The 20,598-nt window shown below is 42.7% G+C and overlaps 2 protein-coding genes across 4 annotated transcripts in view; one reads left to right on the plus strand and one right to left on the minus strand.

The window, feature by feature from the left end:
* IRF6 (interferon regulatory factor 6) overlaps positions 1 to 4,269 on the minus strand; it is a 44,917-nt gene extending 40,648 nt beyond the window's left edge. Inside the window, exon 1 of the mRNA XM_006159327.3 lies at positions 4,212 to 4,269. The gene's annotated coding sequence lies outside the window, so the exon portion shown is untranslated. The remainder of the gene's footprint in view (positions 1 to 4,211) is intronic.
* A 47-nt stretch (positions 4,270 to 4,316) lies between these two features.
* Positions 4,317 to 20,598, plus strand: part of UTP25 (UTP25 small subunit processome component) — a 28,870-nt gene continuing 12,588 nt past the window's right edge. For 2 of the 3 annotated variants that reach the window (XM_006159333.3, XM_027776110.1), the window contains exons 1-8: positions 4,317 to 4,524; positions 5,534 to 5,573; positions 6,286 to 6,526; positions 9,202 to 9,375; positions 11,458 to 11,546; positions 14,147 to 14,557; positions 16,982 to 17,201; positions 18,948 to 19,150. In XM_006159333.3, coding sequence (XP_006159395.1) covers positions 4,418 to 4,524; positions 5,534 to 5,573; positions 6,286 to 6,526; positions 9,202 to 9,375; positions 11,458 to 11,546; positions 14,147 to 14,557; positions 16,982 to 17,201; positions 18,948 to 19,150 — 1,485 coding nt within the window. In that variant the 5' untranslated portion in view covers positions 4,317 to 4,417. Of the gene's footprint in view, positions 4,525 to 4,545; positions 4,784 to 5,533; positions 5,574 to 6,285; positions 6,527 to 9,201; positions 9,376 to 11,457; positions 11,547 to 14,146; positions 14,558 to 16,981; positions 17,202 to 18,947; positions 19,151 to 20,598 lie in introns of those variants that run through there. The other variant, XM_027776109.1, reaches the window with a different exon arrangement.

Consider the following 20,598-nt stretch of genomic DNA (forward strand, 5'->3'; position numbering starts at 1 on the left):
TCCAGCACCTTTAACCACCACGCCACCTGCTGGCCCCAGTAGTTTGTCTTTTTAAATATAGAGCTATATATCAAAATAGCTCTTTCAAACCATGTGCACCACACTATTTGCAAGGGACTAAAATACAGCAATTTGTACAACACCATGAGTTCATAATAATAACAAAAAATAAAAACAAATACATGATTGGTCATCCTGAGAAGATTTAGTGATTAACTCCTTATGTTAGAAAATTAGTTGGGGCTAGCAGGTGGAGTGATGGTTAAGGCACTGGACTCCCACATAGCCAACTATGGTTTGAGTCCCAGACTTAGTGGCTTCCTTTCTCCCTCTGTCTCTCTGTCTCTCTCTCATTAAAAAAAGAGAATAGTAAATGAAGGGAAAGAATCAAGCATTTATTCTTCCCTATATAAACTGTACCTCAGGGTAACCAAACTTTAGTTAATGGAGAAGTTTCTCTTCATAGAAAGAGTTAAGCAAACAAATGAAGAAATGACAGAATTAGAAAATCACCATGATTTCGCCTTGAGATAGAAACGGAGTGCATTAATAAATCAATGAATTTGGACATAGAGCATCAACGTCTGGTAATATCACAAAAGGAAAAGCAATCGGACATTGTACGCTGAGGGAAGTACGAAATATCATCTTTAACAAAGTTTAACCAAACTTCTAGATTCAACAACCAATTTATGAGAAATATAGAGAACAAGGGAACATATTAAATGAATACAGTATTAAAAAAATATATGGCATTTAGAAGACAATCAGAGATTTAAACACTGGCCATATGATATTAAGCAGTGTCACTTTTTTAGGTGAAATAATGCCATTGTGGCTACTGTTTTTTTTTAAGAAAAGAATTCTTATCTTTTAGAAATGCATATGAAAATATTCACAGGTGAAATGATATATGTGAAATTCACTTCAAAAATAACAGAGTGGTAGCCTAGGTCCACACACATAAATGTCACCCCTTGTGGAGCTGGGCTGCACAGTACACACAGGTTTGGTTCCTGTGCCCACCTGAACATTGGGCATGGTTGAGTGAGCCTGTAATCCTGGCTAATTGCAAGGCTGGGGCAGGAGGATCACCACACAGCAAGACCTTGTGGAAGTGATAAATACCTATCTCATTCTCCCTCCATTTCCCCCCTTTTCTCCCTCCCTTTTTATCTTTCATAAATGACAAAAACAAACAAACAAACAAACAACAACAACAACAACAACAAAACAACTACAGAGTGAGGACAGGGACGTGGGTAGGTGTATATATTATTGAAGTTGATTAATGGACACATGGAAATTCATTATGCCATTTTGTCTACTTTTGCATATACTTGAAATTTTCCATAGAAAAGGCATTTTAAAAATTCACAATAGCTTCCTGAATATTCTGCTATTCTTATCCTAAGGGAGATCCATCCCTCTCCTATTACTTGAGAACATTCTTCTTGGAATTTTACTAGACACTGCAAACATCCTAGGGAAAGTAGTGTATTAATTCAATAACATCTTTTTGTAAACTAGTATAGCTGACCATTTCCTGGACTGCCTATCACCTTAAAAATACTGAGTGCCTCTGAGTAGAGGTAAAAGAAAACCTTTGGAGAGGAAAAAGGAAAGGCCAAGGGAGGGAAGAAGAAAGAGGGGAGAGGTCACATTTTGCTTTTGTTACCATTTTTCCGGGGCCTTCATTCATCAGCATATACATCTTCTTTGTGAGGGTTTTGTCAAGAGAACTTTCACTGGAGGTATATTAAAAAAAAAAAAAGTCTAAATGCTTGGCTCTCAGGTTAAATTTTCACAAAGAATCTTTCTGATGTTGTCAAAGGCCAACAGAAATATTTTCAGGAGGGAGAAAGGGCTTGCTTTCCATTACTCTGTGAGCCAATGATGAGCTTGTTTGGGTGGGGCAAGGGTTTTTGCCTGAACCAGAGAACAGCTTAGACCTGTGCACAGGACCACAGGGTGTGGAAACCAGGAGAGAGGAAGAGTCATCCCAAGTGCTCAAGAGTAGAGCTTTTCATGGGTCTCTGGACGAACACCAAGAAACTGGTTGCCTCTGGCAAGGGAAGGTGGGGCACTTGGGATCTGGTGGGAGGAGAAAAAATAGTATGGCTTTTCATTGTTAGAACCAGGTTATACTGTGGTCAGCCCCTTAAAATATATGATGACATTCTACAAACAGTCTTTTGTTGACCTAAGTGACGGTACCTTTTATCTAGATTGGACTGAAGGCAGATGCCTATTTATGGTTTCCTTGGCTGGGCCAGTTGCAGGGCACCATAGCTGTTTGTATATTTTCTTGATACTCTCTCACCCTGGCCTCTGTTCTTCACCCGGCCTCCCAGAATCTAATTAAGAGAGCACAGATGGCTTCTAGAACAGACAAGAACAGCATTCTAGAAATATTATTATAACTTCTTTGGTACGCCCTGGTATTGAGCAAAACTCGAATTTCCTGCAGAAGCATCCCAATCAGCAGGACCCAAAAAAAAACTGTCTTTGATGGCTGTGTTTTGCCTTAAATATTCAGGCGAATTCTGCAGCCTATGACTTAGCACTTTGTTTTCATACAACATTGTCAGTTTCTATTAGGGAAAAAGTGTCTTACTATGTTTATTTATCGTGTGGAGTCAAGTAGCTCTGCCCGCTGCTGCATTACTCTGAAGTACAGTTTCATTTTTTGCTTTTTTTCTGCTGGTTCATTTAGGTTATTATTTACATAACATTAAAATCCACCAGTTTTAAATGTAAGCTTAATTCTGGTAATTATAAACCAGGTATAAGCGCCACTATGATCAAGTTACAGGACGGTTCTTTCACCTTAGAAAAGCCTTTCCAGGGGGCCAGAAGGTGTTACTTTGGTAAAATAGAAAACTCTGTGGGGCTGGCGGGTGGCATGGTGGTTAAGGCGCTGGACTCCCACATAGTGGACTGTGGGTTGAGTCCCAGACTTGGCAGCTTGCTTTCGCGCTCTCTCTCTCTGATCAAATAATAATAATAATAAATAGAACTAAATAAATAATTCCTTAAAACAAAACAAAGCAAAAACAGAACACTCTGTGAGGCAGACACACATGGGAGGTCCTGGGTTTGCTCAGCGTGTCTGGGGCTATCCAGAGCTGGCTAAGCTGCAGTGGAGCTCATTGTCAAGATCCTGATAGAAGTGCTGTCTCTCTGTGTGTCTCTCACTCAGGGAAGAAATTAATAAAAATTTAAAATAAAGTATTTTAAGACCCTATTGGGGGCATTGTCTTTCTCATATGCAGAGACTCTCCCTTCACTCAGGGAAAAAATAAACTTTAAAAAAAATATCTTTCAAGGGGTCAGCATGGGTGTAGGGGTTAAGGCGCTGGATCCCACATGGTCAACTCTACAGTTTGAGTCCCTGCCCGGTGGCTTGAGACTCACCAGCGCGGAGTGCTGTGAATGCCCAAGATCCCTAGAAGAGAATGGAGGAGAAGGGAGTGTGCCCACTCCCCCTAGGGGTTGATTTCTCACTTTCCTCTCTCTGTGTCTCCCTCCAGCGAGTGAACATGCTCTATGGCAAAAATATAAAAACAAAAAGAAATCTTCCAAAAAAGTCTTCTTATGCCCCTGTGGCCAGTTCGGTTTTCAGACACTGGATTGAGTTCCACCGCCTTTTCCAACAGTGACAATCCTCAGGGTGATCTTAGGAGCCATTTTATCTGTGTGGGTGTGCTTCTGCTCTTGCCAACTGCGCACTGCCAGAACGGATTCGGTTCCAAGGGCTGGCTCTCCCAAACTTTCACAAAATTCGGGGTGCTGGGCAGGAAGCTCAGCTTCACGGGGGGGCGGGGAGGGGCTGGCTGCCACATACGCAGGTGGCAGACCGCGGTGGCCAAGAGTGTGTGGTCGCTTCTAAGTGCAGTTGAAGTTTTCATGCCTTCTTGCCAGTGTGTCATCTTTTCTACACCTCGCTTTCCTCATATGTAACACCAGGTTTGCTAAAGACATGTTCGCATGCTGCAGCCTTAAATGTCACGTGGGATTTTTATTACGGTATACAAAGTCACTGCATTCGACCATCTCGCCTACTACACATTCACTCAGGGCGACTGTCACAACCAAAATAGCAGCGACAAGCACACGCACCCCAACCCACCCACATCTCCCCACCCTGAAAGCCCCAACCACCGGTGGCCCACGTTCTGGGGTTCCGAGAACGTCTGGGGGCGGCGTACCTGTGCTTCCTAAGAGCTTCGGTAGGGGGCAGCATCGCGAACCGACGTTCCAACGCCTGTCGTGCAAGCGCGTCGTAAAGCGAATTTGCTTTGTGGCACCGTGTTCCGCCGTAAAGCGCCGTCCGCAAGCCCACGTGTCTGTGTTGACGGCACTACTTTTTGGTGGCCGACGCGGCTCTTAAAGTTGGCAAACTTGACGTGTCTTCATGGGCAAACGCGGGAGCCGGAGTCGGAGCCAGTTGCTCAGCACCCTGACGAAAAAGCAGAAGAAGCACCTTCGGGATTTCGGCGAGGAGCACCCCTTTTACGACAGGTGCGGGGCGTGGCTGCGACCCGCGCCGCCAGACGCGTTTCCCGGTGGGAGCGGGCGCTCCCCGGATTTGGTCGGCTGGGCTCCCCGGCAATAGTGCCAGGGCTGCTCCGGCCTCTCGGCACGCTTGCTGACGCCCGCTGTGCGAGCCCAGGGCGTTCGGCCGCGAGGATCTGGCACCATCCCGCCCCGAGATGGCGCTCTTCTCCGGGCTTCTACCTTTGGTTGATGTCTAAACTTCAAGCTAGACGACACGCCCATGGTATGCGGGCATGTTTTGTGTGGTTAGAGACCTAACGGGTGTGTGTATCCGTGTTTTTAAAAACTCGGTTGGGACCATCTACATCACTGATTTATCCGCTTACAGTAAGGAAGATGTAGCCGGAATTGTAGTTTCTTTGGAAATTTCCAGACTCGGTTATGATACTAGTGCTTATCCCATCACTTTATCAGCAGTTAGAAGGACATTCAAATTAAGAATTTTACTATAGGGACCAGCAGTTAGCGTAATGGCTATATCGCTTAACTCCCATGTAGTCGACCGCGGTTCGAGTCCCGGACCTGGTGGCTTAAACTCACCCAGTCTCTGGTGCGTGCGTGCCCAAGATCCCGAAAGGAGAATGGAGGAGAAGGGATTGCGGTGTGGCCATCTCCTCTGGGGGGTGGTTTCTCGCTTTCTGTCTTTCTCTTTGTGGAGAGTGCACAGGCCCTATAGCAAAAACCTCTTAAGGAAAAAAAAAATTACTATAGAAAGAGGCGAGTCTTGAGCTCTTTTATTTGGTAAGATAGTGTGACTAGCATTTGTCATGTAACCTCATTAAACTTTTTCAGTTACATGTTTGTCACATTCTTGCGATTCCTGTCCAACTGCCTGGTGGTTTTTATATGACTACAGTTACAATGTGCTTGTAATGGTATATTCTGCCTTTGTTATTTAAAGTTGTATCATTAGACTTTTCCCTAATTGCTACATACTAGTGGTTATAGTTTAATATTGTCTGTTTCTTCTCAGGGTTTCCAAAAAGGAAGCAAAACCACTGATCTGTCAACTGGTAAAGCTGTATTTTATACCTTCTTTGTAATGGTTGGCTCTGAGTTGTTCATTTTAAGGTTATATATAATAATAAAGCATAACTGTGTTTCTACGTTCCTTTCAATTTTAGATGTAAGCTGGTATTTTAATTACATTTCTTTTAAATGTAGATGTGTATAAAAATACTATCATAATAACTAGTATAGAAGTCAGAATTCGAAGTCGTTACAAAAGACTACCCTAATAGGCCCTGTTAAGAACTTTACCAGAGGGTTCTTAGTAAATCCTGAGGAGGAGTATCTGTTTTGCTCAATATAAAAGAAGTCACAAATAGCAAAATGAACAAAGGTTTTTATCACATTAAAACAAACTAAAAAAAAATCACATTATCTGTTGTTTTGTGATTTTCCTGTTGCTCCTTTAAACATATAGCTTCATGTCTGGGGCACAAGTTAAACTCAGTATAAACTCAAGCTCTGTGTTTTAAAAGTGAGTTTTCTTTCCTCCCCTTTGGGGCATTAGCAGTTCAGATAATATTAAGTTTTAGAATTGTAAGTAGATTAGCTATTTTAAATAAACTGGGTGCTGGACTTGGGTAAATAGATGGCATAATATTTGTAGAAAAGCTAATTTTTATCTAGAAGAGTCTGAATATGTTGGCTAGATGATGATTTTAGGGTAACAATGAGAGCAATGTAGTTTTGTTTTAAAAATTCCTGTTTTCCTTTTAGCCAGAGAGTTCAGATACTTCAAATTCTGAAAGCGAAGCAGAGAGTGAACCAGAACAAGTTTCTGGGTACCACAAGTTACTTGCTACATTAAAAAATGTTTCTGAGGAAGAAGAGGAAGATGAGGAGGAAGAAGAGGAGGAGGAAGAAGATAGTGTAGATGCAGAAACGAACAATGATGATGGTGGTGGTGATGTCAGTGTGGAAGACGAGGTGGCAGCCGAGCGTACTGAAATGCATGAGAGTAAGTGTCCTTGGTGTGTGGTCTTCATCTTTGCAGGGCCATAGACAGATGCATCTGTGGGCACAGTGCCTCGTACTGTAAGAGTTGGGTGTAAGTATATGACCCAAAGCAGAGACTTAACCTTGTGGGGTTTCATTACATCTGTGAGAATCTGATAAAAGCACATGACTCTCCCCAGAAAAATCAGAACAAAACAAAATAAAAAACCATGTTTGCTTATGATCTCAGACATTTTATTAATCCTAGTGAAAGACCCTCGAATACAAAGGAATAAGGATATTTTAATAGTTCTGACCTTTGTGACTTTCAGGGACACCAAGTTTGATGGAGGATAGACATAAAAATATATAAGTATTTTCAAGCAGTACATTTGCATTTGTGTGCGTATGAGGTGTCGAGGGGAAGCTCAGCAGCTACACACTCCAGAATATATGGGGATGACTTCAGGGAAGAGCTGGATGGAAAGCCCAGAGGAACTCTGTCTTACTCAGACCTCTAGATGGCTTTTTTCTTTAAAGACAGCTTCACTGAGGTACAATAGAATAGATCCTATTAAGTACACAATTTGATGGGTTTGGACTGACGTGTACATTGCCATCACTGTCAAGACACAGAACATCTCCTTTACATCCGACACTTCCTCCTTGTCCTTTTGCAAGCAGGTCCCTACCCCTGCCATCAGGCAATCACTGACTTGCTTTCTGTCATTATAGGTAAGTTTTTTTCTCTCCTAGAAATTCACATAGATGGAATTAGAGAGTATTAACTCCTTTGCTTCTGGCTGCTTTTGTTTTTGCATTTTTGTGGTTCCTTCAAAAAATTGCTGATGTATTAGTCTTCAGTACTGCTAGAACAGTATTCCATTGTTTGCATATCTGGGTGACTTTCTTTTTTCCCCCAGAGGACTCATATGCTTGCCCAAGAGACCCAGGGAGAGGGAGAAAGTATCGTTCAGGGGGGTGTGGTCATGTTGCAATTCCTTCTTCTCCATTTCTCCATCCTCTTAGGATTTGGGATTTGCATGTGTATGTGCCTGGCTTGTTTTTCAAGCCACCAGGGCTGGAATTTGAACTACACAGTTGGCCACATGGGAATCAGCTCCCTTAAGCATTAGGCCACAGAGCCAGCCCTAAGTGGGTGTCTTTGAATCTCACTATCTAAAATCTTTTTCCTAACAGCCTTTTTTTTTTAACCCCTTCAGTACTTTATGGTATAACTATTGGAATTTTAACTGATAAGTTTTACTGTGATAAAATTTTATTGCCCTAGACTTAGGTCTTTTTGTTTGTTTGTTTCTATTTTTCTTTGCTTCTTGGATTTTTAAAATAAAAACGTTCATATTTTAAGGTATAAAAGTAAGGACTGGGTGGTGGTGCAGTGGTTGCATAACTAGACCCACATGGAAAAGGTCCTGGGTTCACATCCTAAAACCATTCCAGATGCACACGTGTCCATGGCCTGGACTGGCTGAGACTGGGGGTGAATAGTGAGTGTTGTGAAGACTGTATTGGGGTGCCTGTGTGCATGCATGTCTGTCTCAAATAAAGAAAAGAACTTAGAGCAAAAGTAACGTATTTACTCTAACAATTCAAGAGGATACTATAGTTAACCTATCAGTATATCCCCACTACACAGAGATGAACACTCTTAATGTTGTATATAACCTTTCAGACTACATTTGTGGGATATATGTGCGTCCAAGTATGTGCATATATTTGTGTCAATCTTAACACATTTGTATAATTTACCTTTTTTTCTTTAATATAATGTGGACCTTTTCTCAAGTCTGTTACTGTAGATTTCACATTAAGTGCTGCTGCTGCCTCTTTTTTTTCCCCCTCCTTATTGCAGAGCAGGATCTTACTCTATTGCCAATCTCCTGCTTCAGCCTCTTAAGTCACCAGAGTTGCGGGTACACCTAGCCTTCAGAACTGAACCTGTCCTTCAGTGTGGTCACAGCCTGTGGAGCAGTGTCACAGCAGCCCACGTTAGCTTCCTAATCACATAGTATTCCCTTGTAAATAATATGTGATTATTTATTTAATTGGTATTTCCTGGATAAACATTTTCTTTTCAGTTATTTGCTACAATCGTACTTCTGTGAATATTTCCTCACATTTGTCTTAGTATCTAGTTAGCATTTTAGCATAAGTTTTGAAAGCTGGAACTGGATGTTGGTCAGGGTTTTTCAGAGATACAGAACTAATAGGATGTGGAGGGAGAGGAAGATCTGTTTAAAGAATTGGGTCATGTGATTGTGGTGGTTTAGCGAGTCTTAAAATATCTGATGGGGGAGGCTGGCAGACCTGAGGCTCAGGAAGGAGTTGTAGTTCAAGTCTAAAAGCATTCAGACAGGAGACCCTGGAGGGGCTGATCTTCAGTTGGAGTTCAAAATTAGACTTTGTTCTATTCAGGCATTCACCTGATTCAGTGAGGCCCGCCCACATTGTGGAGAGTAATTGTTTTACTCAAAGTCTGCCAAGGTAATATAAATCTCATCCAAAATCACCCTCACAGAAACATTCAGAAGGCTGTTTGACCAAGCATCTGTGCACTGTGGGCCAGCCAGGATGACACATAATTCCCTACCATGTGGGGTCCACGGTAAACCTTAATTTGTGAGTAAAGTTTATTTGTGAGTAAGTCGTTTTACAAGATGTTTCTCAAACTTGTAGATGTTGCTTTATCTGCTGACCCTGAGGGAAAAGATGGGAAAGGACCACCTGGCACATCAGAACAAGAATCTCCTGAGGAGTTCACAGATGCAAAACATGAGTCACTGTTCAGCCTGGAAACCAATTTTCTTGAAGAGGAGAGTAGAGACAGCTGTTCTATGAAAGCATCGCATGGTGAGAGAGCTGTGTGTTGTTTGAATTCACCAGGTGCTTAGTTTGGGTTTGTGCATGAATTCATATTTAATCTGTTATTGGAACCAGCAGCAATAAAAGAAGTGTGGTGGCTGGATCTAGTGCTGAGAAATAAAAATACTTATCAAAGATAATTTTGTGGGGGGTGGCAGGTGGCTTGGTGGTTAGGTGTGATAGACTCCCACATGGCTGGCTGTGACTCGATTCCTGGACCTGGCATCTTGCTTTCTCTCTCTCTCTTTCTCTGTCCCTCTCTGGTTAAATTAATATAAATAAAGTTAAAAACAGATAATTTTATGTTTTTCAGTGGTTAATCACTGTTTGGGAGTGGTGGGAGATCTTGCGGAGACCAAACAGCTTAAGAAAGATGGGAAGGCCATACCCCATAGGCCTCACATTTCTATAATTGGGGCTAGGAGAAGACTAATTTGCTCCTTGGGCAAGGAAGAGAAAGAGGAGAAAATACTTCCCACTTTTCTTTTTACCCTTTACTTATTGCAGCAGTAATTCTTCAGGTTTGTGAAACCTCGGTGTGACTATTCTGAGTGCTGCTTGTTACCAGTGAGAGTCTCAGAAACCAAAAGCCTCATTTGTCTCCTCTGTCTTCCTAGCCTCCTGACGGTGCCTGTGACAAGAAGGCAGTCACTTGGACAAGGCCTGCCAAAGGCAGGCTTGGGCAGGTCACTGCTGTCTCTACTCCAGGTCCAGTTCCTCAGCCTGTGCCTCAGTGGGCAAGTCAGGTTGTTCTCATTCTATGTCCTGACTGCTTCCGTTGATCTGAGCACCATTCTTTTGTTTTGTTTTGTTTTTGTTCTTATTTTGCTATAGGGCGCATGCGCTCGCTAGAAAGAGTGAGCTTGGGAAAGTGAGAAATCCCCCTCCCCCCCAGGGGAGCAGGATGGCCATGCTGTAGTCCCTTCTCTTCCATTCTCCTCTTGGGATTTTGGGCATGCATACTCATGTGCCCTGTACGTTTTTTCAAGTCATCTGGTAACCGTACATTCAGCCATGTGGAATCCAGCCACCTTGACTACCATTCCACAGGTTGGCCCCTGAGTGCCATTCTTCAGCCCAGTTTTACCACTAATGAAGCTGAGATTTCAGTCCTCATTTGGCTCATTTAGTTCTGTTCCCTATTGTGCAGAGAAGGACAAGTAGCAGGAAGAAATTGTAGAATTTTAGTACAAACTATTCTAAACCATAAAAACTTAAAAACCCAGAGGAAACATTAGGAACCTAAATTCTGGTGGTTTTGTGAATAAAAAATTGTTAGCACCTAGAATTCTTATGTCCCATTGTTGACTCTTATCTTAGGTATTTAGTGTTAAGTGCATTTTGTTTAAAACTTTACCATTTGGAGCCTTGAATGGGTCATTTAACTGTTTTTATTTTTGTTGTTTTTTTGAGTTTTTTTGTTAGAGGGTGCATGTGCTCTCTGGAGAGACAGAGAGACAGAAGCAAAAGATCACCCTTTGAGGGATGGCCATGCTGCAATTCCTTCTTCTCCATTTTTCTCTTGAGATTTTGGGACCGCATGCACACATGCCTGGCATGTGTTTCAAGCCTCCAGGTCCAGGACTTGAACTGTGGCTGGCCATGTGGGAGTCCAGTGATGCAACAGTTACACCATCTGCTGGTCCCTGTTTTGTCTCTTTTTTTTTTTTTTTTTTTTAAAGAGAGATTTTTGCTATAGGGCACATGCATTAGCCGGAAAGACAGACAGAGAGACAGAATGCAAGGAATCACTCCCATGGGGGATTTGAGAGCCGTATAGTACAGAAATTACAGTGGAGAGGCAGGTTGGACTGCCTTCTATGGTGCCATGAATTTCAGAAGAAGAAATTTCTTTAAAAGTTTTTGAGCTAAATAGTGTGTTTAGAGAAATATTTTAGGGACGTGAGCCTGTCAGAAGGTTTTAAAAAGCTCTGGGCTGGGCTAGAGGATGAGGAAGGTAGAATGGCAAGAGAACATGTTAAGGCCAAGGAGAACAGCATGCCATTCACAGGGGAAGACTGGAAACTTACTCTGTGCTAAGTGCATTGACGTTTTTTATTTCTGAATTAGATCCATTTCTACAACATGTGAACAAAGAACTGAAAGAAAAAGAAATTCAGGCTATTGCTACAAATCCCAAAGCTACACACCAGCTAAAAGTAAGTGTTAATAGATCGTCCTAGTCACAAGTAGAAAAAGCTATGTAAAATAGTAGTCCTAGGTTTTAGTAGTTTCCCGGGTCGTACAATAGATACCAGTGGTCCCCACCTTTTTGGCACTTGGGACCAATTTCATGAAAAACAGTTTTTCCATAGACTGGAGGGGAAAGAAAGGGGATGGTTTCAGGATGATTCAGAAGCACTGCATTTATTGTGCATTTATTTCCATTATTACATTGTAGTATATAGTGCAATATATAACTTACAGTAATACAGAATCAGTGGGAGCCTTGAGCTTGTTTTACTGCAACTAGATGGTCTCATCTGGGGGCTCCTATGAAAATCTAATAATGTCCAGCTCATCTGACAGGAGGCGGAGCTTAGTTAGTAAAGTGAGCAATGAGGAGCGACTCTCAGTACAGAGGAAGCTTCACTCACTTGCCCACCACTTGCCTCCTGCTTTGTGACCCGGTTCCTAACAGCCACACACTGGTACTGATCTGGTGTTTAGGAGTTGGGGACGCCTGATACATACCAGTGGTTGATGACTTGGAAGGGAAGCAGAGCATAGGAAGGCTGGCAGAGCCTCATAGGGCACAGGTGTAGCTAAAAAAGGCACTGGAGAGCAGGAGCAAGGGCACCAGGTCGTAGTGATGGGTGAAAGTAGCTTTGGAGGCAGGTGCACAGGGTTTATACCAGCATCTGCAAGGGGCTGTCACAGACCTAAGGAACTGTCATGTTTCCTGCCTCCTTGCTCTTGGCTGTTCTCATTCGGCAAAGGGGGACAGTATTACCTACCTCAAAATTTACGTACAGCCAGCTCATGAATAACATGGGATTGAACCACACAAGTCCACGTAAATACAGATATTTTTCAATAAATACAAGGGAAAATACAGTGTAATATTTAAAATATATTTTCTCTTATGATTTTCGTAATGTTTTCTCTAGCTTACTTTATTATAAGAATGCAATATGTAATTCATGTAACATACAACATATATGTTAATCTACTTATACTTCCAGTCAGCAGTAAGCTATTAGTAGTTAAGTTTTTGGGGAGTCAAAACTTATACAAGGAATTTCAATTGGACAGGGGCTCAGTGCCCTAATACCTTCATTATTCAAGGGTTGACTTTAGCTTATTGACTACATATTAAGTATTTAGCGAAACAGTGTTGAGTAAGGTAGTAGTTACTGCAGCTGTTCATTGTTTGAAATATCTGAAATAGATTTTCATATAAATTATTCAGGTATTGGGACAGTTTCTGCTTTTTTGTTTTCATCGCTGAGAGTTTTCACTCATGTTTTTACTCATTAAAGTTGATTGTCCTTTTTTTGATTGACATTTTTATTGCGGCAATAATCGTATATACACATGCAGTTGTAAAAAATCACACAAGAGACCTTTCTTAAGACATTTCTTGTACTCACTGTCCCCGGAGCATCTCAGAATTTAGAGTATAATTTTTTTTTTTTGGAGAGGTTTTTCACTATAGGGCGCGTGCGCTCGCCAGACAGAGAGAGACATAGAGACAGAAAGCGAGAAATCACCCCCCAGTGGGGATGGTCACGCCGCAATCCCTTCTCCTCCATTCTCCTCTTGGGATCTTGGGCACGCACGCACACGCGCCCGGCGTGAGTTTTAAGCCACCGGGTCCGGGACGTGAACTGCGGTCGACTACGTGGGAGTCCAGCGACATAGCCATTACGCTAACTGGTGGTTTCCAGACGGTGTAGATCCCCAGTGTCCTTTCATAACCACATCTACCTCCATGTACCTCCCCTCTCACCCCCCCATTTCTAACCTCTGATAACCACTAATCCGGCCTCCGTTTCTGTAATCCTGTCATGTCCAAAGTCTCAAATAGGTGGTACCATACAGTATGTAACCTTTTGAGATTGACTTTTTTCACTCTGTTTAATTCCCTGGAGATTTGTCCAAGCTGCTTCAGCTATCAGTAGTTCTTTATATTGCTGAACTCGTCCTAGTTTTAGATCAGCAGTTTTGCTACAGTGCAGGAATTCCCAAATACCTTTTTTTGCCAAGTAGTATTCCTTAGGATTCAGGTAGATGTGTCTATTACAATAGGAAAAAAATAAAAAGAAAAAAATCATGCCATGCCCAAATAAGTTTGGAAACATTTGTGTTAGAGTGGACAGACTTCTTGTCACAACCTTTAGTATCTAACAGACATTGTGAATCTCCCTGCGGGACTGAATTTTGTGGTGTTTACCAAAGTCACTCGACCACAGAGCTCCTTGTTTTTGAATGAATTTTGCCTTGTGTCAGCCTATATTCCACAGAGCAATGTAGGAAACACTGATAAAGAGCTCACATTTGGTGTCAGGAACTTTGGAATCTAGCCCTCAACTCCATTTCCTCCTTTGTCAACTTCATTTAGATCACATAGCCTCTGTTTGAACTTCAATGTTTCCTAAGCTGTAGTGTATTATATCTACTTTGCAGGCCTGGTGGGGGTATTAAATAAGATAATCTAGAAATCATGGAAGTTTATGGTAAATAATATAAAGTACTGTGTGAATGTAAGGTATTATTTCTCATTTCTGATTTAGTTCTTGATCTGTCTTTCCCCTAGTGGCCCATCCTGGGCCAGCTTGTCTTTTCATCCAAGTTCCAGAAGTTGGAAACATTTAAACCCTCGAAGGATATTGACTTAAAGTCACTTCATCTTCAAAAACCTTTGGGATCTACTTGGGCTAAGACTAACAGCCAGTTCCTATCTGGTCCCCAACAATCAAGCAGCCCTTTTACCCCTCTCCAGAAAGAACTCTTCTTAATTATGAATTCTTACCGGGACCTGTTCTACCCAGAAAGGACTGCCCTGAAGAATGGGGAAGAGATCCGCCATGTGTACTGCCTGCATGTGATAAATCACGTCCTGAAAGCCAATGCCCAGGTGCTGGGCAACAATAGCAGGCGCCGGAGCCAGAAACTTGGTGTGGGGGATGATGACGACTTCAGGGACCAAGGGCTAACAAGGCCTAAGGTGAGTTGCAGCAGGAAAGCTCTCCTGCAAAAAGGCTGTAAGACACTGCCCTGCAGGTGCCTTTTACTTGGGTGTTTTTGTAACTGACTGGAATAATGAATAAGCCCAAAGTGAGCATGTTAAGTGAGCCAGGAGTTAGCAGAGCTGCAGACAGATCAGTGGACTGCTCTTGACAGCAGGCCTCGCTGGAAACTTGTGAGAAGGTATTTCACAATGCTGCCCTTAAAGATAAACCCACCTATACATAAATAACTTCAATTATAAACCTTCTCTTTGTGGTTCTCAGAATTAGACAGGATCTTAACGAGCCTACGCATTAGCACTGTGGACAGAGACCCACATTCATAGAGGGTCTTGCTGAGGAGAACCAGGAAGAGAGTAGCAGAAATGGGATTAGAACCAAGGATTCCCTCCCCTAAGCCACATAATTAAGTGAACTTTTTGAGAAAAAAAAAAACATTTGCCACTATAAAGTTATTGGTGCTTAAGGTGATGATTACATATTTTGTTCCTATAAGTCTAAGCTCCAGTGGATTCGAGGCTTTAAGGGGTTATGTCTTTGAATTCTGTCTACTTTTCATGTTGGTATGGAGCGAGGTCCTATGCCCTTCTTAGCCTACGTCTCCATACTGAAGAAGCCTCATCTCTTCAGAGTTGTCTGTTTGATTCTAGGATTTTAATGCAGGTTTGGCTTTTTGAGATTTCTCTGTCAGACCCCCTTATTTGATAGCTGGGGAAACCAAAGAGCAGACACTGAGGTGACACTGGGAGAGTAGCTCAGCCCACTTGGTCTACCCTCCTGTGCCAGTCTTGCTATTCTAGGATTTTAATGCAGGTTTGGCTTTTTGAGATTTCTCTGTCAGACCCCCTTATTTGATAGCTGGGGAAACCAAAGAGCAGACACTGAGGTGACACTGGGAGAGTAGCTCAGCCCACTTGACTCCTGGTCTACCCTCCTGTGCTAGTCTTGCTGAGTGACTGTACTCCTGTGGCTAGGAAAGCTGACTTTTGGGAAGCTACTTCAGAGTCTAGAAGATCAGGATTACAGATTTATCCATTTTTATTTAGAGTCTCATAGAAGAATAAGAGATTACCCATGCAGTATAATTTGTGAATCCTAAGTTTGACTAGAGTTCTGTCCATTGATCATATTGTTTATAAAATCAACCATTATTGAGCATCTGATTTTTATTCTCTGGTAACTCTTAAGTATTTTTAGAAATGCTTGGAAAACCAAGCTCTGTTTTGTTTTGTTTTTCATCAAGATATGGTCTTATTTCAGAAACTCTAAGTCATCTCTTCTGAAAAATATACTAGAAAATACACCAGAAAAGTAATGATGTCGGGAACCAGCAGTTAGCGTAATGGCTATGTCGCTGGACTCCCACGTAGTCGACCGCGGTTCGCGTCCCGGACCCGGTGGCTTAAAACTCACGCCGGGCACGTGGGCGTGCGTGCCCAAGATCCCGAGAGGAGAATGGAGGAGAAGGGATTGCGGCCTGCCCATCCCCCCTGGGGGGTGATTTCTCGCTTTCTGTCTCTATGTCTCTCTCAGTCTGTCTGGCGAGCGCACGCGCCCTACAGTGAAAATCACTCCAAAAAAAAAAAGCAACTTGAAAAAAAAAAAAAAAGTAATGATGTTTAAATCCTTTTCCTTACTAGTTTCATGTCTTCTCTACTTACTCCATTTAGTTATAAACATATTCAAGTATCTTCAAAAAGTTCACGGAAAATGTATATTGTGAAAAAAAACTGGCTGGTTTCAGATATTTTTGTGCCAAAGTAAACTCACCTTTGTTTATAATTATTTTTTTCATTTTTTACTATTATCATTATCATCATTATTATTTTAATTTGACCAGAACTAGAGAGAAAGGGAAAGTGAGAAAGCAAACCACCATGTCTAGGACGAAAACTGCGATTGACCATGTGGGAGTCCAGTGCTTTAACCACCATGCCACCTTCTGGCCCCAATAAACTCATACGTTAATTTCGTCTCTACTGGCTTTTTCAAGTTTCCTATATGATTCAATGGGACTTACGGATAAAAATACTGCACTAAGGTGGTGGAGTAAGACTCCTTGCCTCAACAAGCTATGCATTTATATCCTTGAGTTTTTGCTGGTGGGCACATCCGTTACAGGCATTAGCTTGTCCTAATAGCATTTTGGGTTTTTGCTTGAGAAATGTCTCCTCTGGAGCCATGAGACTGAAGTCCATAGGACATGGTGCCGTGGATACAGAAGGGACTCAGCCTCTAGTGCCGAGCCAGGCCCTTTGCAAAAGAAATAACCCAGATCCGACCCCTGGCTAGGGCTCCTGCTGTACGTAGTGGTTTTTAAAAGCTCCACCTCCTCCACAGTTATACTTCGAGCTGCCATGCTTCTCCTTGTCCCCACCAACATTGCCATTGTCCTTCCACAGGTACTGATAGTGGTGCCCTTCCGGGAAGCCGCTCTGCGGGTGGTACAGCTTTTCATCAGTCTCCTTGAGGGCGACAGCAAGAAGAAAATTATTGTGAGCAACAAAAAGAGGTTTCAGGGAGAGTACGGGTCAGATCCCGAAGAGAGACCACCCAACCTGAAGAGGCCCGAGGATTATGAGGCTGTGTTCGTGGGCAACATCGATGACCACTTCAGGATCGGTAATTCCTCCTTGTCAAGGAGACACTGTGAGGCCTGGGGGTGAAAGTACATACAGCCGCAGCCGGAGCCTGGAGTCAGGCCTTCTCGAAGGGTCATGGACTCAGCCTCCTCATTGAGGCATCATGCTTGCTAGGGCTTGTCTTGCCTTGGCTAGTGGGAAGAACAATGGGGTGGAGAGAGTTTATGAGGCCATATGAGAAGCACATGCACATTTATGATCTATGTCTCAGCACACCTGTAGCTGGTGGCACAGAGTCCAGCACTGTAGGAGTTTCTCAGGGTGGTTGGATGTGACAGGCTGGTGTGGTCATTCTGGGGAGGCTGAATAGACTGCTCAAGTGGAAGGGTGGATGGACTTACCTCCTTCCCACCGTATCGAGTGCTTGCCCCTCAATTACGTCCGTGTGCGACTTACTCCCATCCAGACTGGCACGTTTTTGCTTGTCATTCAGCTCTCATTTTCTTGATTGATTGTATCTTGAGAGAGTAGTTTTTGGAAAAATGTTTATTAATTACATGGACTCATTCAAAACACTTATTGAGTATCTATAGTGAGTCAGGTGCTGTTAAGAAGCTGGGGGTTTAGAACTTAAAGTTACAGTTCCTTTGCTGAGAGTCTTGCTAAGGGAGAACTGACAAAACAGGATGATAAATGAAACTGGTATTCTGAAAACATTTAAAATAGAGTCGTTTACTCAAAATGGAGGTAAGTTAGTTAGGGAAGGCCCTCCTGGCAGAGGAGGTGCCATCTGTACTAGGTGAAACTAGTACTATTAGAATTTATCCAGTTAAATAAGTGAGATGGTTAGAGTGGTGCATTTCGGAGAGGAGACTGCCTATGCAGAGACACCAGGGCGACTAAGCCTGGAATGACCCAACAGTCACAGGCTTCATTATGGCTGGAATGTAAGGCATGGGGACGAGCAGACGATTTGTTTGAGACGCCTGCAGGTGTTCAGCAAGCAGTTAGTATTGGCCTGGAGCTCAGGGAAGAGATGGCAGGAGCTATAGATTTGTGTGAAGGTGATGTTAAAGCCATGGTTACTGAGTAAATCTGTTAAAACTTAATGTAGAATGAGAGTAAAACTGACAGGTATATCCAGGAGTTTGTGGAAGAAGAGGTATTTGGATCTGGAAAGACAGATAAGGGCCAGGTCAGTGCTAGAAGCAGAAGTGAAATTGAAGTTGTAGAAACTGTTTGTAAGGAAAAGAGCATTTCAGAGAAGGATGTGTTTAACATACCACTTGTTCATTCCTGGTAAGAAGCCCTAAAAAGTGTTTATTGACTTGATAACCGAGGGCTGTCAGGGAGCCTAGCAAGAGTCATTTCAAGGGCCAGCAGGTGACGCGGTGGTTAAGTTGCTAGACTCCCACATGGCCAACCACAGTGACTGCCTCGGACCTGGCAGCTTGCTTCCTCGCTTTCTCTCTCTCTCTCGCTCTCTCTCTCTCTCTCTCATGGGTGCATTATGTATCCTGTAACAAATTAAAATAATAATGGTAAATAAAATTGAATAATTCTTTTAAAAAGTCATTTCAGTGGAGTCCGATGGTAAAGTAGAAACTATTGTAGAAGGCACTGTAGATACAAAGGCTGACTACTATTGTTTTTTTAATAAGGAAAGCAATGCGAGCACAGTTATAAGGGGAATGTAGATGTGGGGAGTGGGGGACGCTTTGAGAGGTGGAAGGTGGTGACTTGGTGGTGACTAGCAAACTGATGTGTCACGGGTTGTTTTGTGTAGGAGTAGCCATACTTCAGAGGAGCATCCGACTCTACGCTCCCTTCTACTCCTCGGACATCCTCATCGCTTCCCCTCTGGGCTTGAGGACAATTATTGGTGGAGAAGGAGAGAAGAAGAGAGATTTTGACTTTCTGTCTTCCATCGAGCTTCTGGTCATCGATCAAGCTGACATTTACCTGATGCAGAACTGGGAGCATGTCCTGGTAAGGCTGGTCATTCACACCTAGTGGAAGGCATTGTGTTTAGAGGACAAGCACGATGGTTTGAGACTAGCAAGGCCAAGTTCAGGTGAAAATTCATTTTGGAAACAGGGAAATACTTGACATTTTCCACTTTGAAAGTTTTTTATCCCCTCTACTGTGTACAAATTGGTCAATAGTTAAACTGTCCAGAGAGAGAAAAAATTTTGCCAGTATTTCAGAAAATCTTTCTTCCCCTTGAAGCTCACTTTCTATTATAAACTATTCTAGTGTGATTGGATGGGTAGAAGGGTGCATGGCTGAAAACGTCCTCACGAGGAACATCTTCGTGTAAGACATTTTTCACAGTTTAAGCTTGTTCTCTCCTGTTTGGTGTTTAGTAGAGATGGGAGAACATTGTGTAAGGTTGCTTAATATGTGATCTTGTTTCGAAGCGAAATGTAGGATGCGTTTATTCCCTTCCTGTAATTCATGCTGTAATTATTTTCTACTTTTTCATATACTCTGCAGTTGGGTCAGTTTTAGAATAAAAAAACTGCTCTGACAGGACTGTACTTTTGTTTTTTGTTTGTTTGTTTTGTTTTTAATTGCCAGATGGCACATGGGCTTGCCAGAGAGAAAAGGAGAAACACCCATCAGTGGGGCGTGGTCACACTGTAATCCCTTCTCTTCCATTTTTCCATCTTGTTGGGATTTGGGACACACACGCCTGACATGTTTTTCAAGCCGCCAGGACCAGGACTCAAATCATAGTTAGTCAGTGGGATCTAGCTCCCTTAACCTCTAGACAATAGGGCCAACCCTGGGAAAACCACTAGGCTACAGGGCCAACCACTATAGCTTTGGGGTTTTGTGGTTTTTACGGTTTTTAAGAGAGTTTTTGCTGTAGGGCATGTGTGCTCACTGGAGAGATAGAGAGACATGGAGAGACAGAGAGACAGAGAGATAGAAAGTGAAAAATCACCCCTTGGGGGGCTGGCTATGTCACAAATTCCTTCTCCATTCTCCTCTCAGGTTTTTGGGCATACACGTACTAGGTCCAAGACTTGCACCCATGGTCAACTCCACGGGAGTCCAGCAGCATTACCATTATGCCATCTGCTGGTCCCTAGGTTTGATTTTTTTAAGGCATATGAGAACTCACTTCTACACCCCCAGGGCTTGAAGCTTGCAGTACGTCTAGGACACATAAAGAACAGTGTACACTTATAAAGTAGGGAATAAATGCTTAGTGTTTATTTCCTTCACTATATATTACAAGCTGAAAACGTAATTAAAATGGGAAGTGAATCTTGAGTCATAGTTGCTGAGGGGAAAGGCAGGCATGGTGGCTCTAGGAATATTCCTGCTCTGGGAAGAGCCGGGTCGTTGAGAGACAGCAGCTCTTTTCCATATCACTTCTCTTGTCCAAATCTGGGATGGAAGGGTCCATAGTGTGAGCAGGGTGGCAT

This window comes from Tupaia chinensis, unplaced genomic scaffold (assembly GCF_000334495.1).
Source record: "Tupaia chinensis unplaced genomic scaffold, TupChi_1.0 Scaffold000627_1, whole genome shotgun sequence".
NCBI lineage: Eukaryota > Metazoa > Chordata > Mammalia > Scandentia > Tupaiidae > Tupaia > Tupaia belangeri.